This window comes from Quercus lobata, chromosome 10 (genome assembly GCF_001633185.2).
Source record: "Quercus lobata isolate SW786 chromosome 10, ValleyOak3.0 Primary Assembly, whole genome shotgun sequence".
NCBI lineage: Eukaryota > Viridiplantae > Streptophyta > Magnoliopsida > Fagales > Fagaceae > Quercus > Quercus lobata.
The window spans coordinates 8,811,986-8,828,455 of NC_044913.1; the positions used below are offsets into that span (position 1 = coordinate 8,811,986).

At 37.2% G+C, this 16,470-nt stretch overlaps 1 protein-coding gene across 1 annotated transcript; it reads right to left on the bottom strand.

The window, feature by feature from the left end:
- Positions 1 to 9,515: 9,515 nt before the first annotated feature.
- On the bottom strand, positions 9,516 to 11,598 carry LOC115964104 (plant UBX domain-containing protein 10-like). The gene is made up of 4 exons (XM_031083430.1): positions 10,828 to 11,598; positions 10,348 to 10,521; positions 10,049 to 10,243; positions 9,516 to 9,969 (listed from the first exon to the last, which is right to left on the bottom strand). Exons 1-4 carry the CDS (start codon positions 11,377 to 11,379, stop codon positions 9,742 to 9,744), a joined length of 1,149 nt encoding a protein of 382 aa, XP_030939290.1. The 5' UTR covers positions 11,380 to 11,598; the 3' UTR covers positions 9,516 to 9,741.
- Between the last annotated feature and the right edge of the window lie 4,872 nt (positions 11,599 to 16,470).

The window sequence follows — 16,470 nt, forward strand, 5'->3', positions numbered from 1 at the left end:
GAAAGGTCTCCGCACGCTTCAGAGGCACCGAATCCTCAAGGTGATATGGTACGGACAAGGATGGCACAGATTCAAGCCAGTCCTCCGTCTTGACAGGAGGAAGATGATATTCCTCCTTCTTTTAATCAAAATCCGAAGCAGGTTCTGGTCATGCCAGATTTCTGGTATGTCAGAAAAAGGAATTTCCGCCATCAGCGCCGTCTACCTTGTAGCAGGCAAATTTCTGCGGGGCTTCCCAACTTCCGGCTCCCTGCACCTTTTCTGTAGATGGTGTTAGCCTGAGGTCAGGTTCCCTGCACCTTTTCTTTACCGGTGTAGGCCCCAAGTTGGGTTCTTTTGCTGCCTGAGTTATGGGCGTGCAAAAGCACTGAAGAGGAACAAGATCTCGAGGCAGTAGCCAATTTCTCCTCTGTGCTACCTCCTTGGCTTTATCTTCACTCTCTTGTATTCTTCGTTACTTTCGTAGTTAGCTTCGATGTAGGCTTTGTTTCAGCTTTCCATTGTACACTGTACTGTTCCCTTGTCTTAATAAAATATGTGTCTATTTCTCTATATATATCTTTCTTCTCCGTAACCACTACTTTAAGCATGAATATTAAATATGAGCTTGCCCTTAATGATATTCTAGGCAGAGAAATGCCTTAACACAGATTCCTACTAGTTTAGACTTACAAATATTATCAAACATAACAAGGTTAATCATCAATAAATTAAACTCTTGGAACTAACCGGGATAACGGCTGAGTGCTGCGCGATGCATGCTAGAGCGATATCCGAGTACGACAAACTCTAAGTAATTCGTCCGAGAGGGTAGCCGAGCAGCGAGGGGCTTTGGTTGTGCTTCTGGATAATATGTTACGCCGTATCGCATCAACCCCTTTGATATTGGGGGATCAGAGGGTAGACCGAGGAATCTGCGCAATCAAGGTATTAACCCATCTGTTAACGCAGAGCTCTCTTCGGATGGATTTTGAGGTTTATGTGCCATAGTTTTTTTTTAAAATAGTTGGTTCCTCATCCAGGTAGTTGGTTTCCCCAGAGGCTTGAGTCCGAGGACTATGCAATGCCTTGGTTCTGTCCAAAACCTAGTTTTCCTCATCCAAGTAGTTGGTTTCCCCAGGGGCTTGAGTCCGAGGACTATGCAATGCCTTGGTTCTGTCCAAAACCTAGTTTTCCACATCCAGGTAGTTGGTTTCCCCAGAGGCTTGAGTCCGAGGACTATGCAATGCCTTGGTTCTGTCCAAAACCTAGTTTTCCACATCCAGGTAGTTGGTTTCCCCAGAGGCTTGCGTCCGAGGACTATGCAATGCCTTGGTTCTGTCCAAAACCTAGTTTTCCACATCCAGGTAGTTGGTTTCCCCAGAGGCTTGAGTCCGAGGACTATGCAATGCCTTAGTTCTGTCCAAAACCTAGTTTTCCACATCCAGATAGTTGGTTTCCCCAGAGGCTTGAGTCCGTGGACTATGCAATGCCTTGGTTCTATCCAAAACCTAGTTTTCCACATCCAGGTAGTTGGTTTCCCCAGAGGCTTGCGTCCGAGGACTATGCAATGCCTTGGTTCTGTCCAAAACCTAGTTTTCCACATCCAGGTAGTTGGTTTCCCCAGAGGCTTGAGTCCGAGGACTATGCAATGCCTTAGTTCTGTCCAAAACCTAGTTTTCCACATCCAGATAGTTGGTTTCCCCAGAGGCTTGAGTCCGTGGACTATGCAATGCCTTAGTTCTGTCCAAAACCTAGTTTTCTCTTTGTGTGGGATCTTGGTTTTAGGGGAGTTAGCTCCTCAGCCAAACCCCTAGAGTTTATCCATACGGTTAACGCTACTAAGCACCTAGTTTGCTCTTTACGGGGGACCTTGGCTTTAAAGGAGTGAGCTCCTCAACCAAGCCCCTAGTCAAGAAACGTAGTTCCTAACAGAACTTTATACTAGAACTCTATAACCAACGGTTAGATATAACGAAGAAACTCTATCGACCCACTTCCTATACCAACACACAAGCCTTCCCCACAGACGGCGCTAATTGTAAGGACGCGATTCGTGGCGGACCGTAACAGTGTCGAGTTCGCACGTGAAAAGGCTCCTAACAATATCATTTGTAGAGCGTGGGTTTGGAAGGCTAGGCCTTGATCGACAGGCGGTGGGTTTTTCGCGGTGTTTGTATAAGTTTAAGTTTTCCTTCACCCCTGGAGTCTTTCTCCTGGAGGTGGGCTGGGAGGCTCTGATTTTTGGCCATTTTTCCCAACCCCCCATTAGGTTACTTGTTTTTCCTTTTTATATTCGCCTGCGTTCATTGTCCTTCGTCCACGTATAGGGTCAACCTTTCCAAAATTGATACTTGTCCCATCAGCCCATGTTCAAAGTCGTTGGGGGTGGTTGTAAAAGCCAACGAATGCGGCTCTGTCAGGTTCAGAGTATTGAATGGCAGTAAGGGCAGCTTTCCCTGGATATTTTAGATCTTTCGTCCTGGTTTCGGTCCTATACCGTTTTTACCCCTCTTTCAGGGGGGGAAAATTTAGGTCTGCCGAGGACTGAGCCGTCCTCGGCGATATCCACAGGCTATTTTGTCAAGCTTGGGCCATAGCCCTCCTCGGCTTGGGCCTTCGGATTTTCCCCGGGTAGATGGGCCTGGCCCATAAATCATTTGGGCCCCACAAGTACAATTGTACATTTCGACCTTAAAAAATGAAGTACATATGCAAATAAGCTTTAAAATAATAATAACAATAATAATATTAATAATAATAAATACTGTGAAACCTATTCTTAGATCAAGTTTTGGATTATCTATAGGCACATGAATTTGTTTTGGGATAAGCAAGATTTATTGATAAGACAACACAAATCTTGAAAAAATATAACCTTAATCATTACAGATAATGTAGTTCAACTTTTGAACTTTAAAAAGTTGACAAATAATTATAAATTGTTTTTAATGAATAGGTCCAAGTGGTCAATAAACTACTAACTTGTTCAAAGATTACTGCTACTTATGAAAATTACAGTATTTGATTAATGCTTTGACCCCTAAAATATAAACTCGGTTTCACCCTCTCATACTTTGTAATCCTTTGTAATTCAATTTTATGGATTTTAGTTAATTTAACTGGTAAAAACTTTAACGATTAAATAAAAGATTTAAAGTTTAATATCCACTTACACAGTTATACCAAAAATTGATTGGTGTCTTAGTCGAATGATAAAAAATACTGTAGGAGTGGTAGGCCCAGTAGTGCGTATCTATATATATGTTGGGTCAGGATCCCAATCTGAGGACATTAGGTAGTCCGAGGATGGAGAAACACTGTGAAAGGAGTTCGCGTCAGTGAATGAAGAGGTGAGGTATGGTCATGAGAGTCTAGAAAAGTGATCCGAGGAGGGATGCCACCTCGGCTGATCAAAGCCGAGGTCTGAAGCTGTGGTCCGCAATCCAGGACAACATTCTAGGAAATTCTACTGATAATGATACATATCCAGGAGGTACGGGACAGATAAGGACTAAGAAATATTTAAGAGAAAGCTGCTACTATCACATTGAATGCTCTGTAACTAACTCTTTGGCCGCATTAATGAGGAAATAATACCTGAACAGTAATTTTCAGCCTTACAGCTACTACTAGAGGTTTCAGGAAAGTGCCGATGGGACAAGAATCAACACTAGCAATTTACTCTACACGTGGACGGTAGAAATGATAGAAGGAAAATTGTGTAAAACAGAGACGAGACCCTAAAGATGTGGGATCGGAGAATTAAGAGAGAATCACGATAACAATAAGAACAATATTTCTAACCAACTTCAAGAGATATATACAAGAATTAATCTCCTTGGACTGTGCCGATGACGATTTTCATTAAATATAACTAGTCTATTTTTACTTTATGGTCATTTGGATCCACTGTAATTGCTACCCAACTCATTAGAACCTAGATTTCCAGTCCACTCTCTACAAATTCATTGTATTGGGCTCTTTGGGCCTAGATTCTTTACATTTTTGGGCTTAGGATTCAAACCGTGTCCCTACAAATACAATCATGAAGTGGACACTATAGTTTAAAATTCTATAATAATAAAAAAAAATTATAATTTCTTTGCTAGCAATAATTATTCCCATTAGAGTAATAAAATAAATAAATAATGAGGACTAAGGAGACAAGCCAAGGCTTTTTTCGGAAGAAGTTTGTTGGAAAACTGCCTCAACCATCTACGGGCTTGGCCCATCTCCATTTTCCATGACATCCCCAACCAATTGAAAGCATTCGATTTTTAATGGCAGCTATTGATGACTTTGATAACTCCATGTAGGCCCAGGTGTGATTTTCTAAGCCCATTGCATCTAAACTCTTTGCTTATGCTTTTGTTAAGTGGTAATTGAAACGAAAGAAATTGGATTGTCCTATATCTTGTTCTAGCTACCCACTAAATAAAAGAAAATAAGTTAAAAGTAATTCTATTTTTGTATTTGGGAATAACTTATAAACTAGCTTTTTGCTATTTAACTTTTATGTATAACTTTTTTAATTTTTTTTTCAAAGTACAAGTATACTTTAACACACTTTCATCAATTTTTTTTTTTTTTAACAAAATGCTAAATAAATTATTCTCAAATGGAATAATGAACTTCAATTATCATCTAATACATTATTGGTTATTTGAAGACTCTAAAAAGCATTTTTTTTTAAGTAAAAAAATCCTTAAATGTACAAATCCACCCATTATTTAGTTTTATTTATTTATTACTATTTATATACATAGGATAAAATTTCAACCTGTAATGTCTACTTTATAATGATTGTTTTTTTTATCATTATGCCGAAACACTAATTGATTTTTGGTTTAGGCGCTCAGACTTTACCAATTAAATGAACTTGAACTCACATTTTTAGTTGTTTTTATTTACATTTTTTTTTTTTAGTTGGGGAGTCTTTATGAATTTTCATCTATTGCCTAGTTTAGAGTTCAGAATTAAGGGTGCTAACATTTTTCTCTTTTTTTTGAGAAACAAACGCAGTCACACACACAAGGGAGAGGAAAATGAGTTTTAATATAAAGGCACGCCACAAACTCCACTCAAAAGCTATGGTAACTTTTAAGGGAGTGTGGAGTAAGTTATACTACATACAACATACTTTCTTAAACAATGTGAGACAATTATCCTCTTTTTTTTTTCTTGAGAAATGAACACACTTACACAAGGGAGAGGAAAAGGGGTTAAGGATGCTAACCTTTTTTTTTTTTTTTTGGTAAGAAGGAATTTAACAAAAACTAAACAAAATGATCAGCAGCTGAAACACTGCGATCATACAATGTCCCTACTGCATCTAAACTAAGTAGCAAGGATACATCCGAGGGGGGATCCAAAAAGATAACAAAGTCCTGGGAAAGCCATGCTCCTCTTCTGGCCAAGGCATTTGCACACTTGTTGGCTTCCTTGTAACAGTGCTGAATTCTTATAATAGGAATATCTCCCAAGCCCTTCCTGCAGTCCAACAGAATGGTATCATTTCCACTCTCAAGCCTTTCATCTTTCCTCAGCAAATCAACTACCAACTTCGCATCTAGCTCAAAGATCACTGCCTGTAGATTTAGAGCAACGCATAGGCGAATGCCATCTCTTAACGCCCAAAGCTCTGCTGCCACGATCATGGTAGCACCAATGGCCCTAGCATACCCTCTAACCAATTCTCCATTCTCATTTCTTATAAGCCCACCACCACCTGCAATCCCCAAGTTGCTTAAGGACAACTCATCTGAGTTAACCTTGAACCAGTTAATGGGTGGCCATAGTCACTTCACCTGAATGGTATGCCAGGTTGTTGCCTTCTTTTCATTCAGCCCAAGATAAGCAATTTCAGATGCCATAGCAAGAGTCTCAGTCCTCAAGTTTTGTCTAGGAATTTTGTCTCTAAAAACCACATTGTTTCTATGAAGCCATAAGGTCCAAATCCCACCTGAGAAAATAATTCCCCAATCAATACCTAGGACGGGGGTGCAGCGAGGATTACAGCAATTTAAACGAAGCCAATCTGTTAGTCTGGCTCCATAGAACAAAGAGTGTTGTATGGGGGGAGGAAAGGAATTCCATAAATCTTGGGCAAGAGGGCAATCACGCAAGAGGTGTAAAATTGTTTCTGAGGCTCCATTACACATTGGGCAGCAGGTAGGGAGGTCAATACCCCTCGCAACAAGGATAGCACGGGTTGGGATAATTTGATGACAATACTGCCAAAGGAAGCACCATACCTTGGGGAGGGTTGGAACTTTCCAAACCCACTCTCCTAGAAAGGGGAGAAAGGATGGCTGATAATAGATATCTTCACATGTAGCTAGCTTGTATACTTCCTTGAGCTCAAACTTACCACTCGAAGAGGAGATCCAGGTCATATGATCAGTACCAAAATTCGAGAGAGGGATCGAGGTGGCTTTTATCTCAAAAGTCAGGGGCTTTGGGAAGAAGAACAATATATTATTCCATCTACACCCATTGAACCCAATTATATCCCTTAGAAGTTGCTGGTCTTCACCCTTGTTTAGAGGCCCCTCTATTAAACTCCTTAAAGGCCCTTTATCCAGCCATTTATCAAACCAAAAGGATAGTCTACTGTCTTTACCAGCAAGCCAACATTCCCTTTTTTCATGGCCGCCCAAGTGGAAGAGAAAGATCTAGGAGAGGCTAGGTGGCTTTGAGGTCTTCTATAGGTACCATATTTTTGGGAGAGAACTCTGGCCCATAAGGAATCTTTCTCAGTGTTGAAACACCAATTTAACTTTGCTAACAAAGCCGTGTTCTTTTCCTTAGCAGCTTGAATCCCCAAACCTCCTTTCTTTTTAGGTTTGATGATTTTCTTCCAACCAATAAGGTGCAACTTTTTCTTATTCTCCCCAAAGGAAATTGTGACTAAGCCTATCCACATTCTTCAAAAATTTTGGCGGAAAGGCAGAGCACTGCATTGAGTAGTTTAGGATGGTAGACGTCACTGACTGGGTAAGAACCAACCTACCAGCAAAGGAAAGAAGATTTGCTTTCTAGCCCGCTAGACGACTCTGCATTCTCTCAATAATGAAGCTGAAATCTTGGGGAGAGGAGGTATGCTTGATGAGAAACCCCAAATATTTCCCTAAGGTAGGGATGGATCTAAACTCCAATAAATCGCAAAAAGCTGACCTATCTTCAGGGGGCACATTCGGAGAAAAGAATACCCTTGACTTTTCACAACTCACCTTCTGACCCGATAAGGAGCAAAATGTATCTAAGGCATCCCCGACAACCACACAGTTTTTACTATCTACCTTAGCAAATAAGACAAGGTCATCCGCAAAGAATAAATGAGAGAAATCTATCCCTCCTCAAGACGCCTTAACCGGATTCCAGAGCTTTGCTTCACACTTTTCCATTATCAAGGCCCCTAACACCTCCATGCAAAGAATGAAAAGATAGGGAGATAGAGGGTCTCCTTGTCTAACACCCCGAGATGGCCGAAATGATTCCAAGGCTCCCCCATTGAAAATAATAGCAATTGAAGAGGAAGAGACACAACTTATAATCAAAGTGATGAGGTCTTTAGGGAACTTGAACAATGAAAGAGTATCCCTTATAAAGCTCCATTCCAAGCGATCATAAGCTTTCTCCAAATCTATCTTTATAGCCATAACCCCATTGCTCCCCTTTTTCTTGGACATAGAATGGATAAGCTCTTGGACTATAATTGTGTTGTCTACCCCTTTCTTCCCAGGAACAAATGCTGTTTGGAGAGGAGAGATCAACCCAGGGAGCATAGGTTGAATTCTGGTCACTATAAGCTTGGTAACAACCTTATAGATTGAGTTACAAAGACTTATGGGCCGATAGTTGCCTAGGGATTCTGGATTGGTACATTTCAGGATAAGGATGATAAGGTCCTATTTAGGTACATTGCAATGTTCACACTATTTCCACAATCTATCTATTATCAATAAGTCAATTTTTTTATTTTATTTTAAATCTCATTTTCCACCTTCTAGCTATTGTTTTGTTTATTTATTTGTCATATATGAGTAAATTTAAATTGTCAATTTTTACTCATAAGATAGAATTCTAGACCTCAATTATTAGTAGAATAAGAATTGAGGAACTATGGACCTTGGTGAAGAAAATTGGTGACACGAATATATCATTTCTCTTTGATTGCTCTAGAAGTGTCCAAAAGAAGAATAAATTTAGATTCTTACATCAACTTGAATTTCAATTTTCTCATTTGATTCTCATGTCTACTCCAAATTGTCAATTAGATGCATAATTAGAATAAGGTGAACTCATAGAAGAGAATTTATACAGCTCACTATAATTCATCAAAATTACGTGCATGTTTGAGACTAGTTTAAAAGCTAGCATTTTGCTTTTTAACTTTTATATACATCTTTTTAAAACCTCATTTTTTCTTACTTTTTCAAAATACAAATATACTTTAGCATATTTTTAGCAATAAGCTAAATAAGCTATGACATATATATAAACTCATCTTTTTCTTTTATTCTCTCCATAAGTGAAGAAATCTTCAAGTAATAAACCACAACACTATAGCTATCACTTTCTAATGATTCTGCTTTTTTCTACTTTTCATATTCTTTGTTCCCCGTTTGGAATGTGGGATTTGATCATTTGAAGAAAGATACAAAATGCTACTGTTGCAGTAAGCAACAAAAATATAGAATCCTATATTCACCCACTTCTCTTCAATAAAGAGAGCATATTTTTCTGGACGAGATTTAGACTATGAAGTCAAGGTCACTGCATTATCATAGCCTAATCAACCTGCATGCCCGTTGTTACATAAAAAAATTTCCGAATCTCTTTATTTTAAGTGAGTGGATGGGACGGTAGTTAGGTAGAAATTAGAAGAAACAATATAATAAATAGTAACACAAGCCTATCAAATATGTTGAATGAGGTGTATCAAGCATGTTTTGATATAATGAAAATTATTGATATGCTGCATAAAAATAAGACTAATTACCCACCTGGGGTGTGACTAATTTCCATTATGATAGTAATAAATACAATATAAAGCAATAATTTTCCTTCAATTGGGGGTTGAAGAAGTTATGTTGAAGAAAAGAATCCACTTTCTTGATCTCGAATATAATTCTTTCAAGATAGTAAGTAAAGAAATCTGTACTATTTCTTTGGATAATATAGTCCGGATAATGTCTTATTAAGCGGAGGTCATTGGTTTAAATCTTTTTATCATACCCCTCTGGATCAAACTTGCTCATCGAAAGGAGGGAGGGAATCCACTATTTCCTTTTCTAAACCAATTGAGAATTTCTATTTTAGTTGAGATGTTTAGAAGACCTGTTGAATAGCAGATTACTGATGAGCAGGTGGATTATTGTTGCAACCTAACCATAAGTATAAGTACTTTTTTGAGAAAGCTACAAATATAGGTCACTTGGGACGTCATTGACTCATTGTGGGCGAGCTGTTTTTATAAGTGAACTCTTTGATCATGGCTGTGATCAGCAATTCGGCATTTATTTGACTAGGCCTAATCTGTGTTTCAGCATGAATTTAATGTCCAAATGCTCATAGTACAGATAGTATATCAATGATGTGACAAGTTTAGACATTAAAGCACATTGTATAATAAATAAAAAGATACACTTATTTTCTTTTTCTGAATAAAAAAAGAAAGATACATTGGATGTGTTCCTGGAATTTTCTTACATTTGAATATGTGGGCATGTATGCGCATGTGTCCAATGACTAATGTCACATAGCCTCCAAGAACAGGCTTGCTCTAGGATGGAGGCCACTGTCTTTGAGAGTCATTCCCATCTGATCAACACCATAGACTTTTCTAGGGAAGCTTGATATCAATCTGTAGTTTCCAATACCAGGGAGGCCTAATGAATCTATGTATCTGTATATTGATTGGACCTTGTCTGTGCTTGCGAAGCTTTGCTCTCTTCTTTCACCATTTGGAAACCTTATCAAAATCTGAAATATGAAAAGAATGATTTAACACAATAAATACTTTTAATCTCACATAAATTATTTTGATAGCACAAATACTTACCTGGGTAGCTTGAGGATTCGTTCCCCTATTTGCTACTTCTTTGTATTGAGTTTCTTTGGTAATGGCACCCTCTTTGACTTGAACATACTGTTTTTGACTGTTCCTGAGCTTATCATAATTTGGTTTATTAGAAGGAGCTTCTACTGGTTTCTGAACTCTCTCTCCTGAAAGCGAGTTCTTGAATCTTTCCTTTTCCTAAGATGGGCAATAATGTTATTGGTACATTGTCAATTTGCAGACTTAATAGTTTGAATTGGACCTAAAACATGTAATATCATATAGGCACACAACTCACACACCTTGTCTATCTGAAGAGATGCAAGATATGCTGCATCTTGTTCTTCTCTGAGGTGACGATCCGCTCTTATCTTTTCTTCCTGCTTGGCCCTTGCACTTCCAAAAGCCAACCCTTTCTCCTCCATTGTCCTCTGCAGAATCTCCACCAGTTCAGCAGGGGAAATTGGCCCTTCCATCTATACATGGACAGAACAGGAACAAAACAATAAGTTCAAGCATCGTCATTGTTACTATTAGGAGCAGCTAGTGGGACATAACAGTGAGTGTGCCACATAGTCCATGTTAGCACTAAGCTAACAAGGAAATTGCATCACATTAGACCATACAAGCATAAAATTTATCACAATTTGATCATTTTAGCCATTTTAATTTTTTTTATCTTTCTTATTACAACGACTACTGCTTTAATATAGAGGAAAGGGAAAGTGAACATGCACAACAAAAGCTCTAAATTTTATTCTAGAAATGAATACCAAACCAACCTGTTGCAGCACTGCTATGCTATCACCAGGGGCAGGAGCTATCACAGCACAGAATGGGAAACTGGCAGGCCTCAATATTGTAGCCATTTGCAAGCCTTCTTCTCTATTAGCCAGTGCTCCCCAGCAAACAAAATTAGCATCAAGAAACTGTACCACCAGTTCTGAACACAAAGTGTCCCTACAGAAAGAGGGAGTGAAAGGGTGCTCTGGTGCATGAAGGTACACGAACATAAACTTTTGATCATCCTCTGCTATCTTCAGGGCTTCCATGAACTGACAAGCATAGAAAAATGGATGGTTGGAACCATATTGATCTTCAAAACTGGTTAGAAATGCCCACTCTTCTGGAACAGTAGTACTAATTTGCTCCTCTGGATGTTGCAGTTGATAGTTTGATGGTACATGTTGATTTCTTCTTCCTCCTATTCCCATGAGGTCTCTACCATGACCCATTGCTCTTGAAAATCCACCTATAATGTTCCTTGGAAGGCTTACCATTCTGCGTACAAGTGCATTGCCTGCTCTCCTATTGTCTCTCAAAATCGATGACATTGCTCTCTATTTAGTACTCACACACACGCTATACTACCACAAAGATCGATGACCACTAATTGGGAAAGCGAAAAAAAAAAAAGGTGTTATAGACTCAAAGTACGCACAGCTTTGCTTTGAAGAGTGGTGGTGTACTGAGGCCATATTGTTGGGACTTTTTAAGGCAGAAAAGTGATGCATGGTGACAAAAAAAATTATTCGGCATGGCAAATAATTTTCATTTTCTTAGGTAACTTTTAAATAAAGAGAGACACACAGCATTAAAAAAAAATACCAAGATGCCTCTTCTTTTTGGCTTCTACAGAGTTCAAAGAGGATGCTTTTTTTTTTTTTTGGCTAGATAATTATGGGGATAGAACCCCTAACTCAAAGATACATATGGTACCGGGTACCACCAGGCTACAAGGCCCGGTGGTGTTCAAAGAGGATGCTTTACTTGTGAATGAATCCACCGTTAATATTGGAAGAGATTCTGAGATTCACGTAGTTGTTGGCTACTTATGTAGGTTGATTGGTTAAAATTAAAAATAGCTGGGAATTGTAGTTGTTTTGTACTCATCTTTGGCCCACAATTATTTCACTACACAGGTTGGGACTTTCGGCTCATTTTTCTCTTTCTTACATGGGTTGGACTTCAAGGCCCACAAAAACAAGTCTAGCCCACTGATTGTATTAAGCCACATCAGGTGTCCTAAATCCTAACTCTAATTGCATTTGGCATTAATTAAAAAGCAAGCTTTTTTTACTATTCATCTTATTTTTACTACTATTAATGAGTCCTATTACACTTTTTGATACTATTCAAGGCCCCAATATACTATTTCAGCTATCTATTAGTTTTATTTACAGTATTTTCAACAACAAGTTTTCAGTTTCAGCTAAATAAGGATGGGTTTGGGTAGTAATGCGTTTGCGTTGGAGCTGGCTTCTGCGTTTTTTGGCTGGGTCTTTGCACTGTTCACGGGACCCGCAAGTACGGAATTTAGCAAATATAACTTTAAAACTGGGTCCCATGACATTATTTACACCTTTAAAAATTATTTTGCTACAGTGTTTTTAGCAATAATTTTTCAGTTTTTAGCAATAAGCAGAATCCAAACACATCCTAAGCTGTTCCCAAACAGACACTAAAAATGATTTGAAAATTATTTTTAATTTTTGATAATTTAGACTAAAGAGAATTTGAAATTTATTTTTATTTTTTTGATAATTTAATAGTTACACCAAGGGATTACAATATACTATTAAGGCATCAATTCAATTATACAACTTTCCCAAAACAAACCAAAAAAAAAAAAACCTATATGTTATAGGTGGGCCGGCCCATAATCATAATGATATGATGATTTGTGTGGCTGATGAGTAATGAGATTCTCAAATCAAACCAAATAAGGAAAAACATTAATGCTAGAGTCCCCCTCTCGAGTCTCGAGTCTTAAATGGGTATACGTTTCCTATGTTGGGACTTGGGTGCACAAAGTCCAGCCCAACAAATCCAATTGATTTTTTTTTTTTTTTTTTTTGGAGAATTTTTTTTAATGTATGTTTCACGACAAAGTTGTAATATAATCCAACGTCCCATTAAAATAATACAACTTGGTTTTGTAAGATATATATGAAGAATTTTTTTTTTTACGAGAAACAACTTATATATGAAGAGTAAGTGCGAAGAATGTAAGGAAAATCATGCAAATGATGCTATATGCGTGGGATATTGCTGAAATTGGTTCTCCTAACCAATTAAACAATATAACTTATGAGGGTGTAATATTACAATTGTATAAGTGACATCATTTTATTGGTTAAGATGACTAGTTTAGCAGTCATCTAGTAGTTCTAATAATTTCTTCATAATCTCTTTAGCAATATTTTGCTTGGAAATTGAGTTTCTAAAAGCCTTTAAACTTTAAAGTGGCTAAGTGGTCTCTTAGTAATAAAGGTATAATTTGGCTAAATAAAAATTATTTATTTATGCAAAAGAAGCCAATTATTATTAAATTTTAATATTTTGCTTTCTATGCATTATCATGGTAGTATCAATTTGAAAGTTTTTTGTTTTTTAAATAATTGTACGAGGGTGATTATTACGTAGAAACCAGCAGTTGTCATTGTAACCAAATTGTGTCTCGTACAAAAACAAGAAATTAATGATTGAATTTGTTAAAAAGGTGCAAATTAAATAATTTGTAATATTATACAACATATTTTTATATTTTATAATATATTTTAATAAGGAAAATGTTAGGTCTCTTACATTTTAGTTGAGAGTTCAATATGGTTCCGCTACTTACAATTGTAATAATATTAACCCTCTATTCTAAATAATAATAATAATATATAAAACAAAACATATTAACCCTCTATTCTAAATAATAATAATAATAATAATAATAATAAATAAAGAAACTTCAATTTCAATAGTGCATGTAATGACTCATGGTTACTTAGTTTTAAGTCATGCAAATGATACCATCCCATTCTTTTCGTATATGCATTTTCTTGCCCTTCATTAAAAGTTTAATAATTCATTTCAAATGTTAAAATATGGTGACAATGGGGCAGGACGAGCTCAAAGTATGGTGTTTCTAGCTTTCTATCCTATTTACAAAGAAAGAACACCACACAAGATGAGAGGGTAGATTAAGGACTCGATGGGTCGGAGGTATTTTCTCCATCCCTAATTAGGTAACTTCATCACTAATGATAAAGTGATTGAAAAAAAAAAAAAAAGTGGATAAGGGAAAACATGCACAAGATAGTACGAGATAGGATGAGCAAGACAAGGTATTTTTACCGTACTTGGATATTTTAGTTTTTTAATCAAACAAATAAATAAAAATAATTATTCATTACAACTTCTTCTATTTTCTTCCTACATAATAATTATTTAACATACAACCAAACATATCCAAAGTTGATAAGAAGATATATATTTGAAGCTAGCAGCAGCCTAAAAAGTAACTGAAAATTTCCCATACCTACTCTTCCCCTCCACAATGCAAAGTTAGTAGCTGTGAGAAGTTGAACCCCTTTTGTTGTATAATAATGTAATAATAAAATTGAAGTGCAGCAGATCATAATGTTCTTTTAGTAGCCAATGGCTGCTGAAAAAACCTGTGTAAATTCATTAATAAGATTATTATTTTTGTCTTTACCAAAGGATGTGACAATTATATTAATCCCATTTAGTTTTATGTTAAAGATATAATTTTTTAAGCTGCTTCAAGTGATTATGTCTAGAAATTAAGCATGGACATGCTTGGGTTAAAGTGGTCTCACCAATGTACACAGTTCCAACACATGTTCACGGTCACCGATGGTTGTATGTTATGTGGAAAAACCAAATCAGTCAACATTTCAAGGTTTAGTCATGCAAACCTGTACTTTGGAGGCAAAACTTCCAGTCTATGCAGCAACAGACCTTTTCTTTGTTCAATTTCTTTTCCTTTGAAGATTTCTCAGCCAAAAGAATTGAATATTGGTTGCCTGTCTGGTATGCTTGAGTTCAATACACACCAGGCGAATCCATACATATTTTCTCAATAGGCCCAATGAAGGGCAGTGCTCTCACCAATGGGTTTTGTTTTTCATTCCATGCATGTTTAATTTGGTTTTAGCAGAAGTGTGTTTAGTTTAGTGTATGAGGATGTGTTCGGTTTTGTGTGATTAAATAAAGCTCAAAGTGCTGAACTAGGTGATGTTTTGTGCTAAAGTGAATGATTGATTTGGCATGAACATAAACTGCATAGTGAATGCCCCTAGATTAGCCGGCAAATGGTTTTGTCAGGTGGATTTAGTTGTCAGTTGGTTTTATTGGTTAGAGGCAAGCTCTTCTTTAGGAAGGTTCCAATAAAAGTGAATTTGATTGGAGAGGATGATTTAGAAATTCTCTTCGCTTTTGCATAATTAATCATTAGGCAATTGAAGCTTATTTATTAGATGAAGCTTCAAAAATGAACTACTATATAAAAATTGCAGATGATGGTTTAGGAGTTTTGATTCATTACATGCTCCTTGTTAATCATGATACAGTAAGCACTCAAACATAATTTGTTACTAGCATTTGTGTTGTAGAGATGGTGTAACATCATGGAACCTCAACTTTTATTGTGGGGGAGTTTGGAATGGGCCATTGATTGTCACATCCACTAAACTCTGTGAACTCTTTAAGAAGTGTGGTAGAAGTGACCACAGCTTTATTCCTTTAGGCTTACAACAGAATTTCAAATAATGAAGAGATTTACAGCTGAACAATGCTGTTTCTGTTTAACTTTACCATGCCACGCGTCCTACTTTACTGTTACAGAACTCTTCTCTTACAGAACTGAACAGAGAATTCGCTCTGTTTAGAGTACAAAAACAGAGCATTGCAATGCATTAATACATGGACGACAATTTTGACTACTATGTCAAATAACCATAATAACATAATATCATAACTGACAGATAATACTTAATACACCATAACTTAAGTAAACAAACTAGAAAATTAAACATAACAAGGAAACTCTTCTCACATGAACCCGCTAGACTGTACTACATAAAGCTTGCTTTAATTCATTACTAAAATTCACTTGTCTTCTTCTTCTTCTTCATGGATAGGCACAGCTTGAAGAATGAGGCCACCACCTTTTCTATGAGGCACAATACGCAGCACAGCACTTGAGCTCAACAGTGGTGGGAAACTACTACTTCTACATTCTTCATCATTCTTCTTTGATGATGAAGATGAAACTTGCTGCTTTTTTTGAGAATTCTTTTCAGTACTAATTTCTTTGTTTTCAGGGACAACCGCACCTGTATCATCACCTAAGATTTCTGCGGTAGTGTGGGAATTGTTGTCCGTTTTAGCTTGGAGGAAGCTCCAGCCGCCCAAGTTTGGCTCACTTGAGGACATGTTTTCACAATGGAGATGTGGAGAATGCAAAGAAGAAGATAGGTGAGTTGAGACTTGAGAGAGAGAGAGAGAAACAGAGACCTGAAATTTATAGTGAAATTTGCTAATCTTTCCTACATTGAGGCTTTGATTGCATAACAATAATAGTCAAATTGCCTCAATCTTCTCAAGATTGGGGGGCTTTGTTTGCATGG

Coding starts and splice junctions, on each gene's coding strand:
- LOC115964104 (XM_031083430.1), bottom strand. CDS start 11,379: ATGTCATCGATTTTGAGAGACAATAGGAGAGCAGGCAATGCACTTGTA. Junction 10,522..10,827: donor GCATAGCAGTGCTGCAACAG/GTTGGTTTGGTA, acceptor GTCCATGTATAG/ATGGAAGGGCCAATTTCCCC. Junction 10,244..10,347: donor CATCTCTTCAGATAGACAAG/GTGTGTGAGTTG, acceptor TGCCCATCTTAG/GAAAAGGAAAGATTCAAGAA.